This window comes from Epinephelus moara, chromosome 6 (genome assembly GCF_006386435.1).
Source record: "Epinephelus moara isolate mb chromosome 6, YSFRI_EMoa_1.0, whole genome shotgun sequence".
NCBI lineage: Eukaryota > Metazoa > Chordata > Actinopteri > Perciformes > Serranidae > Epinephelus > Epinephelus moara.
Window position 1 is genome coordinate 24636887 of NC_065511.1, and position 21647 is coordinate 24658533.

The 21647-nt window shown below is 40.6% G+C and overlaps 1 protein-coding gene across 1 annotated transcript; it reads right to left on the reverse strand.

The window, feature by feature from the left end:
* Nucleotides 1-260: 260 nt before the first annotated feature.
* Nucleotides 261-4288, reverse strand: LOC126391669 (free fatty acid receptor 2-like). Its single transcript, XM_050046566.1, has 2 exons — nt 4271-4288; nt 261-3655 (listed from the first exon to the last, which is right to left on the reverse strand). Exon 2 carries the CDS (start codon nt 3399-3401, stop codon nt 2379-2381), a length of 1023 nt encoding a protein of 340 aa, XP_049902523.1. The 5' UTR covers nt 3402-3655; nt 4271-4288; the 3' UTR covers nt 261-2378.
* Between the last annotated feature and the right edge of the window lie 17359 nt (nt 4289-21647).

Genomic DNA, 21647 nt, shown 5'->3' on the forward strand with positions numbered 1-21647 from the left:
TTAGGCACAGAAAAAAAACCTGGTTTAAGCCTGGTACCAAACACCCATGTTTGGTACCAAAAAAGCTACTGAAGAAATAGTGACAGGTCGCCAAAAAACACCCACATTTGGGGTCTGAAAAGCCCCAGGAAAGACATTGATGGGTCACCAAAAATGCCCATGTTTGGTACCTAAAACACTGCTGGAAAACAGTGAGGGGCTGCTAAAAAACATCCACATTTTTGTCCTAAAAAGCTGTTGGAAAAACAGTGACAGGTCGCTAAAAAACACCCATTTTGATGCCCAAAAATCTGCTTAAAAAACAGCAATGGGTCACTAAAAACACCCACATTTGGGGTCTGAAAAGCCCCAGAAGGAACAGTGATGGGTAACTAAAAAACATGCATGTTTGGTACCTACAAAGCAGTTGGAAAAACAGAGACAGGCTGCTAAAAATAGTCTGACTAGCCTTAGGAAAGATATTGATGGGTCACTAAAAAACACCCATGTTTGGTACTTAAAAAGCCAATGGAAAACAGCAATGGGTAACTGAAAAACACCCACATTTGGGGTCTGAAAAGCCCCAGGAAAAACAGCTATTGGTTGCTAAAAAAACAACGTTTGGTGCCTAAAAAGCCATTGGAAAAACAGCAACGGGTTGCTAAAAATCACCTGCATTTAGGGACTGAAAAGCTGTTAGAAAAACAGTGAAACACCCATGTTTGGTGTCTAAAAAATCCACTGGAAAAACAGTAAAAGGTAATTAAAAACACCCACATTGGGGGCTAAAAAGCTGTTGGGAAAACAGTAACAGGCTGCTAAAAAACACACATGTTGGTGCCCAGAAAGCCGCTATAATAACAGCAATGGGTCACTAAAAACAACTACATTTGGGGCCTGAAAAGCCCTAGGAGAAACAGTGATGGATAACTAAAAAACACCCATGTTTAGTGCCTAAAAGACAATTTATAAAACATTGATGGATCACTTAAAAACACCCACGTTTGTTGCCTAAAAATCTACCAGAAAAATAATGAGATGTTGCTATAAACACCTATATTTTGGACTGAAAAGCTGCTGGAAAAACAGTGACAGGCCATTAAAAAACACCCACATTTGGTGCCTTAAAACTACTGTAAATAAATGTTTGTTGGCCTTAAACAGTAGTGTGCTGCTTGGCAGGTGTCTTGCCTAGATGTCATACTATCCACCAAGCCCTGCACCTCCTGATTTCAAAGTCAGCTGATATACTGTGTCACTGTAGAAATGTTGATATGATACCTTTGACACGTGTAAATGTTACATTTTGTGGTTTGCAGAAACGCACAATGCCAACATTTTTTTCTGGCGACTGGGCTGATCAAAATGTATAAATTGTATAAATCACTGATCTGGTCACTTCTATATTCATGTTATACAGTAGATATTTCCATACAGTGCTCACATTCTGCACTCATTCTCTCCAAAACAAAATAATAATTATAATATGATTTGTTTACGAAAACAGCGTATCTGTGGTTGTCTATGTTGTCACATTTGTTCCCTTCCTCTCTCATGTCCGCTCTCTCGTGTATTATTATCTGACTGCCGCCTTTACAAAAGAATCTGAGTCATAAATTATGCAAAATACATATTTATATGATTTGCATATGAAAATAGTTCTGTGTTTTGTCTTATGTAATTACAGCCCCTGTCATACAGCTTTCAGACGCATATTTCATGTATTCATACATATATTCATGCATGTGTGCTACTCTCGCATCACACGGTTTCATGTGACATGTATAAGCAAACGACAGTATAAATGTAAAATGGTGTAAACAGAAATCTGCATAAGAATGGTCATAGCCATGGAACACAACACACACAAATGTTCACATACAAAGAAAACTGCATATTGGCTGCGTCCTATATGTTATTTTGTACTAAGCTCTGTCATTTTCAACATCTAAGATCACACATAATGAGCATATTGTTACAAACAGACGACATATGCTGTTCATGGTCAAAGCTTTATCTCTTATTGCTTAGAGGTGACGTCCACAGCTGTTGCTTAGATATTCATTTTGTTGGTGCAGCACTCCACAACACCTGACAGCATTGATGGAGATCTTATGAAATCCTGTTGTTACGTAAAAAATAAATGTTTCGTTCGAATATGACGGTTCAAAGGAGACTGTCTCTGTGACTTTCCCATCACGCTACATGAAGAAGAGTTTCCTCTGTTGTCTTTTTTCCCAATAGGAAGTTCATCAGAGAGTCAAACAGAGACTGTATACAGTATGCAGAGTCATTTTCTCATGTGTTAAAACATAAACGTGGCACTAATTTCCTGCTTCCAGGGATGAAGAAATAACAAATTAGCGAAAGCAGCTGCTCACAGCTTTCTTTGAGTCAGGTTAGATAGCATTGATCTCCTCTTGTTTGTGTTCCTTATCTTTTGCAGTCTTGTTAATCCCCCCCCACAAGGCCCTGAGCATGTGACAGGACATGCACCTGTTTAGACGACTCTTAACCCCTTCCATCACACTACCCACAGTCTTTCTCACAGCAGAGGAGGAGAAGTAGAAAATAAGAGGGTCTAGACAAGCATTAAAGGTACTGCACAGCAGAGCTTTGTCTCTCCAGTCGGGACTTTTCCAAGTAATAAAACCGACAATGTGAGAGACGTTATAGGGGCCAAAACATAAAGCGAACACCAGCAGTGTTCCTAAAGCCAAGCCAATGGCCCGCAGGCGCCGGCGCCGGTCAATGTGCTGCAGCTTGGACAGAATCCTGATGAAGTTGATGTAGCAGAAACTACTAATCAGGAAAGGGATGCAGAAAAGTACCACGCAGAGCTCCAGCCGCACAGGCAGGAGGACATTCAGCTGAGCCTCCGTGAAATTTTCATAACACACTTCTCTCTGGTCAACACCATTGGCGAAGCTAGCTGAGACATTGTGGCCTGAGGTGGCGTTCGGAGAGTTTTTAGGGCCGATAAAGGGAACTATGAACACTATGCTCAGGTGGATGAAGGAGAAAATCCAGAAGAAGATGCTGGCAGCGACGGCATACACAGGTCTCCGCTTCAAGGTGTGCTGGATGGGGAAAGCCACTCCGAGGTAGCGCTCTACGCTGACCGCAGTGAGGAAGAAGGTGCTGTTGTAGATGGTCATGTAGAAGATGAAGCCAGACAGTGGGCAGAGGGGGTAGGGCATGTCCCAGAGCATGTTGTTCATCACTTCCTGCATCTTGAAGGGCAGGAAGAGGAGGAAGAGGAGGTCAGAGATGGTCAGGTTGAGGAGCAGGATGTCAATGGGTGTGGGTTTCTGCCTCACTTTTTTGCAAAAAGTGTAGAAGGCGAGGACATTGGCCGGGAAGCCCAGCACAAAGGTAATGATGTAGACAGACAGACACAGTCCAGTGTGGCACTCCTGCATGGTGGCCTCGATGTAAGTCAGTCAGTCAGTCAGTCAGTCAGGTTCAGGATGTGTCATATTATGTCCTTGACTCAGAGGGGGGATGAATACACTGCGGCACACGGAGGTTTGATCTGTCAGGCAGTCCAAAACCACAGGAGACGAAGGCTTCTTATTGGGTCAGTGGCTCGGAACAAACCCGGCGAGACAGCGTGGTTTTCCTGTCCCTGCCGATAAACCAACGCTCATCGTTTCCTCGAGGGCTTTGAGCTCTGCTGATAAGAAAGAATGGAAAGAGATTACCACACTGCGCAGCACAGTATTTCTACCTACTGTCCATTTGACAGTTAGTTTAAGAGTGCGCCACTATCCTTTTCTATACTTTTTACACATCACAGTTTAGCCCATAAACTGAAAGCCAGAGATAAACTCTAATTTCTTTTTTTTTCTATATTCCCTCTTAATTTCTTCTTACTTTAGAGTTTATTGTGGAGCTGAATTATCTCTTAATGAGGAGCCAGTGTTTGGGTCTGGCACATGGGTTTGTATACAAACCATAATGCTGTGTTATTGCTTCCTCTGTGTCGTAAATACAGTACAATGATGCTTTTATCATTAACTTCCAGGCCTTGTTTTCAGTACAGGCAGAAATACTGGACATGTTGTGAAAGTGATGACCCTCATAAACATAATGACTTAACTACGCCGGGGTAATAATGAGTGTCTCTGAGCTTTAGCTGGCACTCTTTAGTCATCAAAACAATATCTGTGTATAATTTTTGAATCTTCTTGTACAGGAAATGCAAAGTAAAGAGTAAAGAAAACAACAGCATTAATTCAAGAGAAAGTAACATTTTAAAGAACTTGTGATGTTAAGAAAAGTTTCTTACCTGTTATGTAATAAGCTGCATCACAAAGTGAACACGTTTAACGCGAGCTCAACTCTTATAGTCCAAAGCATGGGGGAGTTTTTTTTTTTTTACTGCTCTACAGAGGAATGTGAGGAAACCAAAGATGTGTCACCAGTTTAAGCAACTTGAGGACTTCCTCGCTGTCTGCGGTGGCGGTGTCTCAGTTCACTCATTTTCACACCACCTCTACAAGCTTCCTACTAATATTTTTTGCAAAGAAACCAAGTCAACAAAAGGAGTAATTGTGGCTTACCTTATTCCACTGCGTGCTTCTCAGTACACCCACGTGTGGTGATTGCTCAACTGTTTTATTTGATCTCCTCTATTCACCAGCCTCCAGCTCCTACCTGCTGTCGACCGGCACGTCCCCCTATTTACATGATAATCTAAACATCCAGCGCAGATAATAGAAATTATTATTAGGGAGATACTGCTGCAATTTATCTCCCACGCTCGCCAAACACAGTTTCCGTGGTAACAACTGGCCTTTTTGCAATATGAGTGGCGCAGGCGGTCTGTGCAAACCAGTCTGATCATAGGTTATTAAATCATATTTAGTTATCCGTGCCCACTGCTTCTACATGGACGCCTCTTTATTATGAGAAGGAGAGAAAAAGCATTTGACACAAAAGTGATGACCCGTGTCGGAGCACTCCCTCCCTTCACAACATGTGGCGAGGGCAGCAGGGCCTGCTATATGCTTATCCAAACAGCAGCTGTTTGGATAAGCATATACTGTACACAATAATAAAAAAAGTGGTTCATTCAGAGGAGACTGATGAGACTTTCCACTATGAGATCATTCTGTATGCAGCAGAAAAACACCCAGGGATGTTGGAGATGAGTGGCCTCTTTGTGTTTCATGGCCTAATATCACAACAGCAGGGTCAAGATTCCATTAAACGGGTGAAACAGGTGAAACCGCAGGTAGTCATGGTTAATTTTACAAAGTGAGTGAAACAAGCGTTTGAAGTAATAATGACTCAGAGGTGTACAAAGAGTCCTTTTGATGTTGCTTAATGTATGTAAATCACTCTGAGGCACCTTCACTTGAGCTTAGTCCTTAAACACTTGATTCCCATGTGTGAGTTTGGGATATTTTGTTACCGTCTGACATCAGCCCTTATTGGGTATTTGTCCCTGTTACCATGCCAGTCACTTCCTGCCCCTGCTCTTGATCTCATTCAGAAACCGTCTTTCAACTTCTTACATGCTTCTGCACCCCAGATGAGCGACCAAAGAAGAAAATGTTTGAGTTTGAGGCGCTGTGTGCTCCCGTCTGAAATCATCACATTTGTATTCCACACATAAATGTGGCTGATCACATTGTATTATGCAAGCCGGTGTGTTCCACTGTAAGAGCTGGTTTTACAGAGTGACATCAGGGGTTTTCTAAGATGCTGTTTGAGCACAAACTTTCCTGTTAAGCCTGGTGATATTTCATCACTGCAGGACAAACTTCTTCAGCAATTAGCCAGAGACAGCTCTCCCTCCTGGCAAGAGACAGAGAAGCAAATCAAAAGAGGAATGTAGACAGGGGCCCATTTTTGCACTTTCACATTCCATATTTTACTTTTTCTTATCTTCTAAAATGATATCAGAGGCAGAAAAGCATTTTTCACATCAGTCTGTTAAAGTTGTCTCCACTGCCAAAGGAAAATTTTACACTGTACATAAAGCTGAATGTGTGACATAAAGCATGCAAGGCTGGATCATTAAACATTTCCTCATTTAGCTGAAAGATATAAAGGAGCGGTGTGCAGGATTTAGTGGCATCCAGCAATGAGGATTGCAGATTGGAACCAGCTGAAACTGCGTCGGTGTGCCAAGCATGAGCTCCCCGGTCAGGATTCCCTCATTGTTCATTGTTCAGGTGGTTTTTACCAGGAGCCAAATTAAGTGCAGAGATTTCTTCCTCTCCAAAACACATGAACCAGGTGATTCAAATGAGTAAAAACACCAAATATAGTAAAATTACTGTTTCTCCGACGCTGTTCAGCTCGTTGCAGAGGTTGTGCTCCAGTGGCAAACATGAAAACGCAATAACACAAATGGCCTTATCTAGAGCTTGCTTGGTTTATCATATCTGGGCTACTGTCGAAACATGGCACTAAAACATGGAGGACTGGGGACCTGCTCCCTATGTAGATATAAGCAGCTTATTCTAAGGTAATGAAAACATGACAATTCTTATTTTAGGGGGATTATACACTGAAGAAAATATTCTTATTATATTCCATTTCTGCAAAAATATCCCCCGAAATCCTAAACACTGGATCTTAAAGTGCAAGAAATGTCATCAGTGTAAGTAGGAGGAGGTGGAGCAGGGCCGTAGGCAGGATTTTAGAAATAATGAAGCTCCCCCACCTCCAAACCCAAACCAGTTGTTTTTTTCATGTCGTTCAGTAACTGTTAAGTGAAAATCTAACTGTTCAGCTAATTTTTTTAGCAGGTTTTTACTTTCCAACGCGATGGTCTAACTGCAGTTTCAAACCCAGAGAGCAAGAAAAAAAATTTATGAGGAAATACTAACTACCTGTGTTTTGTAGCATAAAAGCAATGAAATGTAAGTCGATCCAGAAAAGAGGGAATGGACAAGCAACATATTTTGTGTTTTTTCTTTGGGGTCATTTTATGTCTTTTTTTTTGGTCATTTTGTGTCTCTTTGGGATTATTTTGTGTCTCTTTGGGGTCATTTTGTGTCTCTTTGGGATTATTTTGTGTCTCTTTTTGGTCATTTTATGTCTCTTTTTGGTTTTTCTGTCCCCTGTGTACTTATTTTGTGTCTCTTTGGGGTCATTATATGTCTTTTTTGGTCATTTTGTGTCTCTTTGTTGTTATTTTGTGTCTCTTCTTGATCATTTTGTGTCTCATTATGTTTGTTTTGGCCCTTTTGGTGTTGATGTGTGTCTCTTTGAGGTCATCTTGTGTCTTTTTTGGTCATTTTTTGTCTCTTTTTGGTTTTTCTGTCCCCTGTGTACTTATTTTGTGTCTCTTTGGGGGTCACTGGTTGTCTTTTTGGTCATTTTGTGTCTCTTTGTTGTTATTTTGTGTCTCTTCTCGATCATTTCATGTCTCATCATGTTTGTTTTTCCTCTTTTGTAGTTCATGTGTGTCTCTTTGGGGTCATTTTTTTGTCTTTTTATTAATCTTGTGTCTCTTTGTAGTTTTTGTATGTCTCTTCCTTGTCAGTACGTGGTAATTTTAGCAACATCTTGCAGGTGAAGGCCAGGGGGAGACCCTGACACTCTGGGTTCTGGGGCATGTGCCCAGTAGGCCCGTTCAGTAATCCATCCATGAGTAGCAGCAGCAGCAGCAGTAGGGCACTGCAGGGGGCACTAACAAGCCTTGTGGCAACAAACATTGCTGATTCATTCTTCCCAGTGTGTTATGTGTGCTTATAAATGCACAAAATAAACAAAGATGAAGGTGTGTGTGTGTGTGTGTAAAGGGGATATAAGGGACTTTTCCCAGTTGCACCAGACAGGTTGATTGGTGTGAAAACAGGTCATGAATGGCAGCAGCAGACCCACAACCCCGAGGTGCTTTTCAGAGTTTGGGACACTGGGAATGAAGTCAGACAAAGCTGATGCAACAGGATGATATTTGTGAAAGAGCACACAAAATAGAACAAGGACATGGCTCAGATGCACAGTGTTGAGGTACAGAGAAAAAGCCTGCAGAGCAGAAGTCTGTGGTTACTGAAGCAGCAAGAATAGAATCGTACATTAAAAAAGCGAGGCTTTATTTGTGCGCTGATGTTTCAGGCTTCAAATATAAGAAACAAAATGCAGATGCAGGTTCTCCTTTCCACATCGAAACATTCTATACAAGTATATTTCATACATTTTTTATATATTTTATTTATTTATTAAGTTAGTTTTTCCTTGTTTTGTAAACTCAAGTCAAGGCATTGTTATTTAAATAGCCCTGTATTACAAATCACAATTTGCCTCAGTCTGCACAGCATATGACACCCTCAAGGTTCAAGGTTATCTTTATTGTCCCCCAAGGGGAAATGTGTTTTGCAGCCACGGCTCACAAAAAAACATAAAACAGAATACAAAGGACATCATCAACAATGCATCAACACAAGAAAACAACAGAGCTCGGGCGGGGAAATAAAAATTCATACCATACCAGGTAGAGTGCACATAAACAAGAGTGCAAAGTGTTCAAAGGAAGTGCGAGGAATACAGCCAGAGTGGTATTTGCTGTCAGGTATATCAATAGCACTTGGGATACAGGTGATGTTAAATCTCCTGGTCCTCCTAATGGGTAACCTGGAACAGTGTCTGAAGGGCAAAAGCTGAAACTCATCCAGGAGTAGATGGTTCTGGCAATCCAATATGGCGTTAGATCTTCCAAAGACCTGCCTATTAAAAATGTCCAAGACCTCGGCCTAACACCTACTTAAATCTTACTTGCCATTTTGACAAGCCTCCCCAGTCCATTCTCATCATAGAGATGTAGATTTCCAAACCAAGCAATGATACAGAAAGTTAAAACAGATTCAGTGAAACACCTGTAAAAGAGAGTCATCATTGTATGTCATTGATAGAGCAGTCAGAGCACAAAAACGAAGGTTTAAAGTTCGAAAAAAGTGGGTTTATTTTCCCAAATAAATACATTTTGCAAAGCAAATGACCAAAGATAACATTTGAGTTATAGGGCCCATAAAAGAGATCAACAAAACATATGTCTACTGAATAAAAGGCTAACAAAACTAGACATTAATCCAACAAACAGACCTGACAGAATAAGATGACGGGGCAAAATACATAGTGACTGAACTTAAACACAAAAGGGGAGAACTTACACAAACAATTACTAAGACGAACACAAAGAAACCCCTAATCCCCCCCATGATGTCACAGCTTTCGGTGCAGTCTGTGGGATGGCTTTCTGCATAAAAGCACCACCATCTTTTGTCCAGCTCCAACCAGGAAGTGACTTCAGGGAACTCAAAGACAACAAGGAATTAATTAATAACTTACAAAAGAAAATAGCAAAATGACAATGTAAACTGAATGTGCGCGCTTAATCTAGAAAATCATGTGTTGTCAAAATGCAAACACATTTTGAACTAAACAAACTAGAGTTGTGTGTATTTTAAGTGACATCATAGAAGAAACGTTAAAAGAGTTAATTTTTCTAAGGAAAAAAAGTCTCTGCTGGACTTTTTTTGTTTGAGGTAGCATCAACATGGGACTCGAAATTTTGTTTGTTGTGAGGAACAATACCCAAATGTTGTATTTGTTGCTATCCACTAAGTCAGTGTTTTTACAACACTTGGCAGTGGGCAGGTGGGTGACCTTCTAAAATCATTAACCACCAGCCCATAATCACACCACCCCTCTCAAAAAAATGGAAGAACCCTCAGGAAGAGCAACCACGGGACAGAAAGGTGTGCAGTAGATGTCATATTTACAGAATAACCCAACATATTAAAATCACAATATAGACAATCCATATGACTAAATGATACATACAATGTGAACATATATTGAAAAGATGAATCCAGTTGGATGTTGGTGCCAAACAGGGCCTCTCCACCATGGAACCTAGAAAGAGGAAAGGCTACACAAACACACAAGAAGCAAATTAATATTTTATTTTACCAATATAGATCTACTTTATTGCCCTTGCTGATTTTTCTCCTCTTAAGTATCCCAGAGGTTAAATAGAGAGGGTGGGCAATAATGCTTAATGGGGCTGCTAAACCAATTACATTAGTGAGTATTTTAAAGGAGTGTTTTAGTGTCCCGTGGAGTCTCTGAATATTTCATCAAGGAATAAAATGTTCTGGAAACAGCTAATTGTTTTTGTATTAATTAATAACAAACTCATAGAAGTTATTAATTGAAAAATACAGGAATAAGTGTCATTACCCCTCAGAAACCTGCTTGAACCCCGACATGGGCCGCCATACTTTACACAATATTACCCAGAAAATAAATTGGCCGTTTCTGCATGCCACTGCTTTGTGCTCACTGGGAAAGGCCGCTTTGAAGTTTAATTGACATGGCTGTTATGAACAAAGTGTCAGACTGCTTGTGTTGTTAAAGAGCACAAACATGGGCAGCGCACACAAGAGCTGCTCTGGATGTCCTCAAAAGCCTTTTGAAGAGCAGCAATGAGCAGAACGAGGAGGTTGGAGATGATCGAGTGGTAGAATAAGTGGACATGATTGTGTGCTTCCCCTCCTTGATTTACCGTAAACTGTGTGAATACAAATAAACTCTCTAGCTTCCCAAGGTCTATTTAAAAGGGGAAGGAACTTAGAGAAAAAACAAGTTTCTGCTGAGGTAACTGACAACTTATGCAACACCAGATGAAGCAAACAAAACCTCACATTTTTCATCATCTGCCAAGTTATGCTGTTGTTCTAAGGAAACATATGTAAAGAGGAAGTTTTCACAGCCTTTAGTTAAATAAAACTGTCACTGCCAAAACATAAAACTGCTCCATGACAAGTCAAAATCCTGCTTAAGCAAAGAACAGAGGTATTATCAGATAAATATATTCAAAGTGTCATTTCGAAAGTACACGTCATGCAGAAAGTTACCTCAAGTATCTGATGTGTTACGTGACTACCTTTTTAGTACTTACAGGTATTTCAGTGCAGTGGTTTCCAACCTAGGGTTCAAGCTCCCCTAAGGGGACCATAGACTATATAAATAATGGATGTAGCTACTGTGATGTCATTGGGTTGTGGACTGCTGTTTTGAAGCCTTGAGTGCAGCGTTTCGCCCGTCGCCATCTTGTGTTTTTTGGAGCCAGAGGTGACCATGTTTGGAGGAGTGGATCTGAGTGAGAGGCCGAGGACACTATCAGCAGCCAGTTGTCTCTCAAGCGGCCCCACCCTTGAATGTGTGTAACTTTGGCCCTTGATAAAATGTAACTTGTAGAGTAACATGAGGGTCTATGTTTTGGAGCCAGCCTCAAGTGGCCATTTGATGAAGTGCAGTTTTTGGCACTTGCACACTGGCTTCATTTTTCAGCCTCTGAGGTTGCCGTTTGAAGGGGACACAAGATAAATCTGGGCAGGGTTCGACATAAGCAATGGCCCGATGGCCCGGGGCCAATCAAAAAGTATGTCGGGCAAGTTGACTGACAGGTCACAGGCCCGCTCGGGCTTTTTTTTGTCAGGGGAACAACTCCAGCGGATTTTTATCCCACTTTTCTCGAGCCTTCAGTGGATTTTTTGGGCTTTTTTTGCAGTGAAACGCCAAAGGAGGGGGAATAATGCTGGTGCGCTTGTGCGTCTCCACCAACGTGGACACCGCACACCGCTGCCAGGTAGCCTATATTTCTCTCCACTGGCCAATAAACTGGATGAACTTCAGCTACTGATGGTGAAAAACGGAGACTTTCTACATCTGCAGTTTTGTGCTTCACAGAGACGTGGCTGCGTGGATCGATACCGAACTCTGCGCTGCAGCTGGCAGGCTTCCAACTCTTCAGAGCGGATCGTAACACTGAACGTTGTGGCAAAACTAAAGGTGGAGGTATCTGTTTTTACACAAACAGCGGCTGGTGTAATGACGTGACAGTGATCCAGCAGCACTGCTCTCCTGATCTGGAATCTTTTTTCATCAACTGCAAACCTTTTTACTCCACCCGTGAGTTTGCTTCATTCATTCTGGTTGGTGTTTACATCCCACTGCAGGCCAACGTGCAGGAGGTACAGCGCACGCTCGCCGACCAGATACTGTGTGTGGAGCGGACTTACCCAGACTTATTATTTTAATAAGTTATTGTCCTTGGTGACTTCAACAAAGGTAACCTCACCCATGAACTCACCAAATACAGTTTATAAAATGTCCGACCAGAGAGAAGAATATCCTGGATCACTACACAACTGTTAACAACGCCTATCATGCCGTCCCCTGCGCTGCACTGGGCCACTCTGACCACGCCACCGTCCACCTGATTCCCTCTGAAGTTAAAGCTCTGTAAACCTGTTGTGAGGTTATCTAAGAAGTGGATGAGTACACAGAGGCTGTGACATCATACATCAGCTTCTGTGAGGACTGCTGTATACCATCACGCACTACGGCGAGGTATAATGGAGTTAAATGAAATGAAATGAAATTAAGTTTTATAGACATTTTTTCTCTCTCTCTCTCTCTCTCTCTCTCTCTCTCTTTTTTTTACTTGGGCCAATAAGAATATACAAGGGGCCAGTAAAACTCTGAACTACTGGCCCGAGGGGCCAGTGGGGAAAAAATGTTATGTTGAACACTGAATCTGGGGGATCATTAAATGATTAAAGGAATACTTAAACCACAAAATTGTCATTTGTATATCAATTACTCACCCCATGTTACACTGAAAGAAGGAAATGTTTTTCTCACGTCTCCACAGTGAACGAAAAATCCAAAAAGGGACAAAATTCTTGATAAAGTAAAGGGGGTCCAATCTCTCACACAACTCGCAGTGTAATCCAAGGTTCATTTATCCAGTCATATGCTCAGTGCTTCCAAAACCCATGCAGTTTTGCTAAAACCTCACCATTTAAAACACTTCTACATAAACAGTTTCACACAGGGACAAAAGCACACCTGGGCAAACACATGTGCTTGAAATCTGCTTGTGTGTTCCACTGAATGGGGGGTCATCAATGGGGTGAGTAATTGATACACAACCATCATTTTGTGAGTGAAGTATTCCTGTAATGGGAGAGGTGAAATGCAACAAAAAGTTCTGCTACACAAATTAGTATTCATTTTTTTTGTCTCTGCACCAGCGATAGCTGTAGCCGCAGGTATGATGTTGTCCATCCATACATCCCATTCTCATGAACGCTTAAATGTGACATCATTATGTTCTGGAAAAAAAAACACTTTTCTGGCCTTTACTCAACATCATATCTCAGGAACAGAAGGAGGGACATTTGGTCAGATACTGAATTGGTGACACTAATCTTGAAACTGTGCTGATTGAATAAATCTTCTGTGCTGCCAGGGGAAAGATGTGTGAAGCATCCATGTAAATTTTTCTACATCTTTGAGTTGATTAAAACAGTTAACACCCTCTGAGAAGTTTAGGAGGGTAAAGACACTGCTTTTTGTAAAGAGGTTGGAGATAGAAAGGTTGGAAACCACTGGTTTACTCTTCAGAAGGAGTTTTATGCAAATTTCAGCTGTCTGGAGTTGTCTGGACACACTTTGCAACATAGAGGTGGCTACGCCTATGGCTAGCAGCTAACAGTGCTAACTCTATCAATAGTTCTTAACAAAGGCAACAGTGCTGACACATAACGTGGGGGGTGGGGGGGGACCACAGGGTGGGCACTGCATTGACACTGTCCTGATATCATCAGTGACTGTCGTATATGTGCAGCGCAAAGTAGCAACAATGAGCTTATCAGTGGGATACACACATGCGCTAACATGCACGCGGAGCGGGACCGGCTTACCATAACAAACGACAGAGAAGCTCGGGTTACAGCACACACACAGAGGTAGTGTGACTTCATTCTCTGCTCAGGACACCATCACTCCACTATATCTTTACATAGTGACTAGTGGTTTGCTCTGAATGTCACATACAGACCCTTTAACAATAAATTGTAATTAATAAAGACCGTTATACTTTTTTTAAGTTAAATCTTAAATAGAAATATTTCCCATTCAATTGTACCAGAGAAGGAGTATAAAGTAGCATGTAATGGAAATACCTCATATAACGTGAGGTTGCACTTAAATACAGTACTTAGGTCAAAAGAGTGCACGGTCTTCAAAGTATCTGAGGTCTAATGGGCTGTATCAAGGCTATCAGCTGTCATGAGTCATAAGCTGCAGCATTTTAATATAGTTGAACACAGTAGAGACAGCAAAGCTCGCCAGCTCATACAGATAATTTGTCCAATTTCACAGTTTATCTGACCAGTGTTCTGCGGTGACAGACTCAGCTGCCTCTTATCAGAAGATCTGTTTTGGTCCACATCAGAAGAGACGAACCATTGTGTCACACAGGACTGTGTGCACAGCCACAACAGGTCAGACACAACACATATAGAATGACAACCACTGAAATCCCCTTCCATCATGCCCCTATAAGACCTCAGCACATTTGAAATAAATAGTTAATTGTGTTACATCAAGTAGATATCTCAACAATGAAGAGATTGCGGCTCTGTGCTTCACGGACTTGAGCGTCCCAGAAGCCTCCTCGCTAATCCCTCTGTTAATACCCAGAGCATGAACCTATAAGCTCCCTTATATTTGTGGTGGCAGAAAAAAAATAACAATATAATTCTCCCATCCCGACAGAAGAGTTCAGTGGCTGCTAAGCCACCATATTGCTATTTGAAGAGTGACTTTGCTTCCAATATAGCTGGAGTCATTTTATTCCCAGTGACACATTCATAAAATAAAGCTTGCTATGTTGAAAAGATAATCTTGTACTTTTGGCTGGCAGCCTTATCAAGTCTGACCTGAGTCCAAAGAACAACTGTTGGAAATCAGTGAGAAAAATAGATGACAGTGTGAAAGCCATGGAGGCAAAATAGATTTTCAGCCCTTGGCTCCCCGCCCCTACCAACTAATCAGTTTTATAATGATCACATCAATTCTTTTTATAGAGAAATACCAAAAGGAAACTATCGTGTAGTCTCATTTCAAAGTGCTGTGCAGTCCACTCTCATTGCCAAAGTGTACAATTATCAGCCAACAACATGCGGTGATAGCCTGCTTTGTGTAAGTCTCGTAAACATGGAAACCAAGATTAGTTTTTGCTAAAGCTTGTGATCAATGTGCAGATTTTTCAGACTTCTCCCCACAACTGGGAACAAGGCCAAGTCACACACCTGTACAATGCATCCAGGTCGTGGGTGTTTATTGGGTTATCTGGTGTTGCTGGGAACTAACAAAGTGGTTGTAAAAGCAAAGCTGATATCGTGGCTGATGGATGTATGGACGTGCTTTTCAAAGCGGTCAGAGACCACAGTCGGATACAGCGTTAATGTTTGAGGTTCCTATAAGCCATAATGCTCCCACGTCATCGACCCTTCATTATGAGCCTCAAAATGATGAATATGCACAACAGGAAATGGCTTGTTGATTGTTTACATGTCTTGTTGAACTGTGCTCTGTGCCGCCCATCTATTATGTCGCCTTTATTTGAAAACCCGGCCTCCATTATTTGTCTTCCTTTTATTTACAGTACAATTAGATCCTTGATTACCAACATTTTTAGTTCTGCCTGCCACACAAAACCTGTCTCAATTTATCAGCAATGATTGAAGGCCCTGAATACAAAATGCTTTTAGTCAGCTCAGATCCAATAAAGAGAGCTTAGCTTTCATTGTACAAAAGCAGAAAGTAATAAATATACTAAGCTGATGTTAAAAAGCAGCTGATCCCCGGACCAGGAGCTTGGATTGTGGAGATAAAAATGTCTTGAAAGATCAAAAAGCATGGCACTTAAAATGCATCTCATTATAGGAGCAAAAGAGAGTTGAATCAATGGTTTTGTCAAACAGTGGGTGATTGGCGAGATAAAAGGAGGCCCCAATTGGACTAGAGCCACGAGACGGCGGCATCACGCTCATTCTTGGAGGTCGATGAAACTTGAAAGTCACTGCTCTTCTGATTAGAGTGTAAAATTGCTTCATAGATGTACAGAATACACCTCTTTAATATCTTAGCGGTGTAATAGGAAAGAGAGCGGGGAAGCAACTGTGCTTCCTTGTTCAGGTGAGATGAAATTTTAATGATCGCCATGGGGAACATTTGCTAACATTTGAGAGCATTTAGATGAGAAGTCAGCCGCTGATGACTTCACACCAACACTCTTCTGTAAAATAAGTATCTCTAATACCAATTATTGCTCTTCATGATTTGCTTTCTTACAAGAAATTACAAAAAGATGAATGATGTGGGTAAAATGAAGAATGGAGTGTATAATTGAAGACTGCTGTTTTCAGTGTCTTTACCTGCAGTGGCTCCAAATTATCCAATATGTTAAAGAATCAGCATCACAGAATGTTTTTAAAATACAATTATCAAAAATACATTCAAAAAGCTCAACAAAGGGAGAAAATAGTGCTGTAATTTAATGTGTGATAATAGTCTCAAACCAAATGGTTGTATGTGTACCTGAAGTTATAATTAAGCTTCTTGTTCTAGTTAAGCCGGACAAGCACCAATATTTTTGTGAAACTTTGTTCAGAATTAAAACATTTTAACATTTAGGAGTCAGATCTTTAGGTTGTTTATTCCTCTTTGAACCTGTAATAACATAAAATACGATAAAGCTGATATCAGTAAGAAGATTAAACTTAGTAACTCTGGATTACAGACAGGAATGGCGGACTCCGCCACTAACAGTAAAAACTATAAATTTACAGAATTAAGATACTTTTTCAATTAAAGATTACTGATTTGATCAGACAGGGTTTTATTTGTGAAAATCTTATGGAATACTCTGAAGTATCAAATAAAAACAATCAAAGCTGACCAAAGTGTTACAATAAAATAATATAAATAACATGATCTAACAACCTTTACTATCAAAGAAGCCATTTTTGGCTAAATAGATAAATAAAAAAATATGTGGAGCCACATATTTGAGCCTTGTAATGTAGATAATACAGCTTGTATTACATCTAAATAAGCCTGTCAGCATTCATAATAGGTCTAAATGAGCATTACTGGATATGTTTTGCACACAGTGGCTGATCTGCAGAAGGCTATTCTAATTATTTAGTGCTTTATTTTTGCAGTGCTCACCGTGACAGCAAGCAAATCTGTCTACACACTATGCTAAATGCATTATTTTCCTATGAGACTTTTTCTTTTTTGGATTTGGAATCCAAAGCTAGCCTCGCTAGGGAGACTCAAGACTAGACACCACTGACAAGATTTGGCATGTACATTTTAGTTGATGAAATGTTAAAGCAGCTGTGCGGAACTTTACGTTTTCGTTGATTATAGCGCCCCCTTTGGTCGAAGCAGTATGACGCCCACAGCCTGGTGGTGTAAAATTCCTACTGCAGCCGGCATTCAGCTTCACTCGTAAAATCTCGCCTGCAACCGGCAATTACCGCATGCATTTGTTTTGGAGAGTGAGAGGAAAATCATAAATGTTCTGGTGTAGCTCTGAATTTCTTATAAACTGAGGACAACTGCCTGCTGTGTATTTGTGTTCATGGTCACAGTCACAGATAATTTTGTTGCATTTGTTGTAACGTTACTAGACAAAAGCGGTTCACATCAGCTAATGTTACATTTAGCTTGCTTATAACTTCCATGTTGCCATATATTGAAGTGAAACAATGTCTAACAAGTTGTGGTATATTCTCTAAATAAAAACAAAAATTACATACCTGTTGATTAGGAAAAGGGCCAACTCGGGATCAGTTTTAAAACCTTTCAAATCTCTCAGCTCTCTCCACTTGGTGAATGCCCAACTGAGGTTTACATGCGTTTGGGCTCGAGCCTTATCACTGTCCCGTTTAGCCTTCTTCTGTTCTTTTTCTTTTAGATGGTGCTCCTTCTTTATCCGCCATGACATCGAAAGTACAACCAAGTCCTTATAGATACATCTGGTAAAACTGTTATGTGTTCAGCAATGCCCGTTGCGTACCGCTTAGCCGCTTAGGGACAGTTTTATAAATGGTAAAAAGTTCCGCACAGCTGCTTTAACTTGTTAACTCATTTTTTGTGTGTGTGTGTGTAGGCTACATGTTTTACAATTGGAGAGTGTAAGAATCACTTTAGGCCTCTTGGCAATGATAAATGAAATTAAAATGTTAAAAAATTTACCATTACTTATTCCCATATAATTTTTGGTCCAAGCCCCAGGGAGTCACTGAAAAGGTGCCAAAGAGTCGCATGTGGCTCCAGAGCTGCAGGTTGCCTACCCCTGCCATAAGCATGCACAAATAAATGAGTAAAGTAAAGAAAATTAAACACAAAAGAGCAAAATGTGAAATATAAAACCTTAAAACTTCAAGGACACTCAAAAGCCCAAGAAAACATGTGGGTCTTAAGTTTAGCCTTTAAAGTGTCTACAGAGGGGGAACTGTTAAAGTAGCCCAGGAGCCAGACAAGTCTGCAAGCTCAGGTTTTATTTGCTCTGACAGATGCATCTGGTGCTCCTCCCGTTCAGACAGATATCCAGTCAACCTGGCTCACTTCGTTTTAATCGTTTCAATCACAATCGTTTATCTGATATGGATATATATCAGACAAAGGCTGATAACTGCAGAGCCTTCACACTTACTGCAAAATACGTAATATAATTTTTGGCATATGCACCCTCACGCAGAGGCAAAAATCTAGCTTAGTAAAAAGGCAGTATATTTGAAAACAACCAAGATGGCTGCACCTGATGTGAAACTTTCTGTTGAAGTACTACATTCAGATTCTGAGGGCAAAAATTGCAACACTCCTTCAAAGACATATTGATGCTACACCATCACAACTTATCTCTGCATGCTGTAATCTGTTAATATTTGTCCATCACTCAACTCTCATGTTTCATCTAGCTGCATCCAGAGACATTTGATCCACAGTCATTAAAAACCTCCCTTTGAAATGAACAATGAGCTGAGAGGTTCCAGACTAGCTTGCATTTGCAGACTGTGTGAGTGTGGTTTGTTCAGATTTGACTGATAGTGCTGGCCACTTAATCAGACAATCCCATTTTGATTGAAATGTTTCTAAACTCTGATTGGTGCACAGACTATGTGACATCAGTTCTTCCCACCTGAGCTCCACCCACCTTAAAAAGCTGAGAGCTGCACTGACATAAACACAAATACAGAAATCTCTCATATGAATTAAATGAAATTTAACAGGAAACAGATAATTGTGTGTTCATGTTCACATAGGAGCCTATCACTCAGTTAGAAGCTGGCCTTTAATACAAAAACATAGATTAGAGCTGGTGGTGGTGGTGACGAATCCGAGATCAGAGTATCAACATGCAAACTGACAATGCAAATTACATGAATTATTTCATCTGTTAAAGATTAGTGCCTTGTAAAGATTTGGGATTTATATATAAGCTTTTAAATCCTTGCCACCGCAGGGTGTAAAGATGAATTTTAAAAAGAAATAATGTAGGCGATGTTACAGTGTTCCTATAAAGTGATTTTGCTTACTCAGGCTGATGGAACAAACAGCCTTTTTTTTACATCAGCAAAAATGTCATTTCCAAGAGACCTTCAACGTCCCTTGGAAAATACTGTCCTTATCAAAAACTGTTCAAAAATATATGATAGTGAGCAATTTTATACAAGTGAACACTGCCAAAAAATGTTGTAAATGTCACCGTTAACTCCCCCAAAGGCTTGCTTAACATGAGGTCACATGGCACAACGGTGGCATTTTGAAGGGCAGAGATATTTCAGGGCTCTCTGGGCCACATTTTGTAACATAAGGTCAAGCAAAAAAAAATAAGCAGGAACATGTTGGTGCTCACAGGGTCTGCCACCAGTGTTTGTTTTCATCATCACTTATTTTGTCTGAGTAATAATTTGGTATTAAATGCCAGAAATAATGATCGCTGGTTAGCAGAGCTGAAAGCAATGTTTATAAATGACTTAGTCTGAAAATAAAGTAATTAATGATTTCACAAATAAAAACCAGGAACAGCGTGGTAGTTTTTTTATGCATGACTAAAACAGTGAATAGATTTTCAAAATTAAGTTTTTCAGCTTTCAGATGATTGATAGATCATTTTTGGCAAAGTTACACATCACTCACCCACCGCCCCTAACACCAAGTCTTGAACTATTTTATTGTGCTTTTTCTGCTATTTCAACAGCGGCAGTGTTTCCGCCATTAATTTCCCTGTGCCCAGTGTCCTCTTGATGACTTTGATGGCAGCACTGATAATAGCAACTAAGAGTAATTGATCTGAATGTCAGCCCAAGGATTCACATTATGCCCGTTTTGTTTGTTGCATTTCGTAATCAACAATAAATCTTACTGTTCTTTGTAAAGGTTGGGTTATGCACGCTCAGAACTACTTTCTAAGGCGTTGGAAATCCAAAGTGATTATGGCTGTCACAAATGGCCATACTGGAAAGTGAGTAAAAAGCCAGCCGTCACAGAGAGGAGGAAGAGGCAATATTGTCTGTTGTGCTTTGTATTGTGTATATGTGGATAATGGCACACATTTTCAGTCTCTCCTGGAAAGCATTCATAGTGTTGCACTCCGTTACTCACATGCAAGGTGACAAAATTGTTGTACCAAGACTGAAAAAGGGACGCTAGAGGAAGAGCCTCAAACCCTGACCTCTTTCTCACCTCCACATAGCTGACTGAGGGGAAATTTACAGAAATGATCAGACACAGTCCCTCCAATCTGACGATGGAAAGGTGTGGGAGAAGGGGCTTTCCGTAAGTTTTTCAACCATCCAACAAGCAGGTCTGAAGAAGCCTGCTGGCAGCTTCAGGCCCTTTTTAAGCCCATTCATTTAATAACATTGTCATGGAATTTTTGTCGGAAAAACTTTTTGTAATGCTTATGAATGCATACATTAGGGGGTTAAAATACATAGGTAAAACACACCAAAATTTTGATGCAATCAGACGAGTCTTTGAACAGAAAATCCCGCACACTGCTCTTGCTCACAATTAATTAGTAAACACTAACATTTCAGTCCTCCGGGACCTTCATCAAGAGTGCTCAGCACCATTATTTCCAACATTGAGCTTAAATAGACACTGCCCCACCCATTTACACACAGGTGTGAGGGACTTAATCAGCTGTGGGTGTGTTTCTCAATAACTGACAACAGCCTTTGCACCATATGTCACATATCCCACAAACGAAAGTACAAGGGAGAAGAAAAACATAGGAAACAATTAGAAAACTGTCAACACTATCTCCCAAAGGATTAAATGATGAGACACCATGGCATGGTTTTCGGATCTAAAAAAGACCAACTCATGATACAAGGCATAAGAATATACATTGTTGGAAATTTTGAATGATTTATGAAAGCTGCAAGGCCGATGTGCTCAGTCACAAGATCAACATTTTTGGCAGATGATTTTAAAAATAGTGTGTAAGGAGCTTGAGTTTTCTAGGTTTTTCCCTTTGTTTTTCTTGCTCCCCTGTTCTTTTGTCTGTGGGACATGTGACATATGGTGCACAGGCTGTTGTCAGTAACTGAGAAACACCCCCACAGCTGATTAACTCCCTCATACCTGTGCATACCTGCGAAATACGTGGGGCAGTTTCTATTTAAGTTCAGTGTTGGAAATAATGGTGTTGAACACTCTTGACGAAGGTGTGGGAGGACTGAAATTTAAGCGTTTACTGATAAATTGTGAAGCTGAGCAAGAGCAGTGTGCAGGATTTTCTGTTCAAAGTGATATTTTCCAATGCA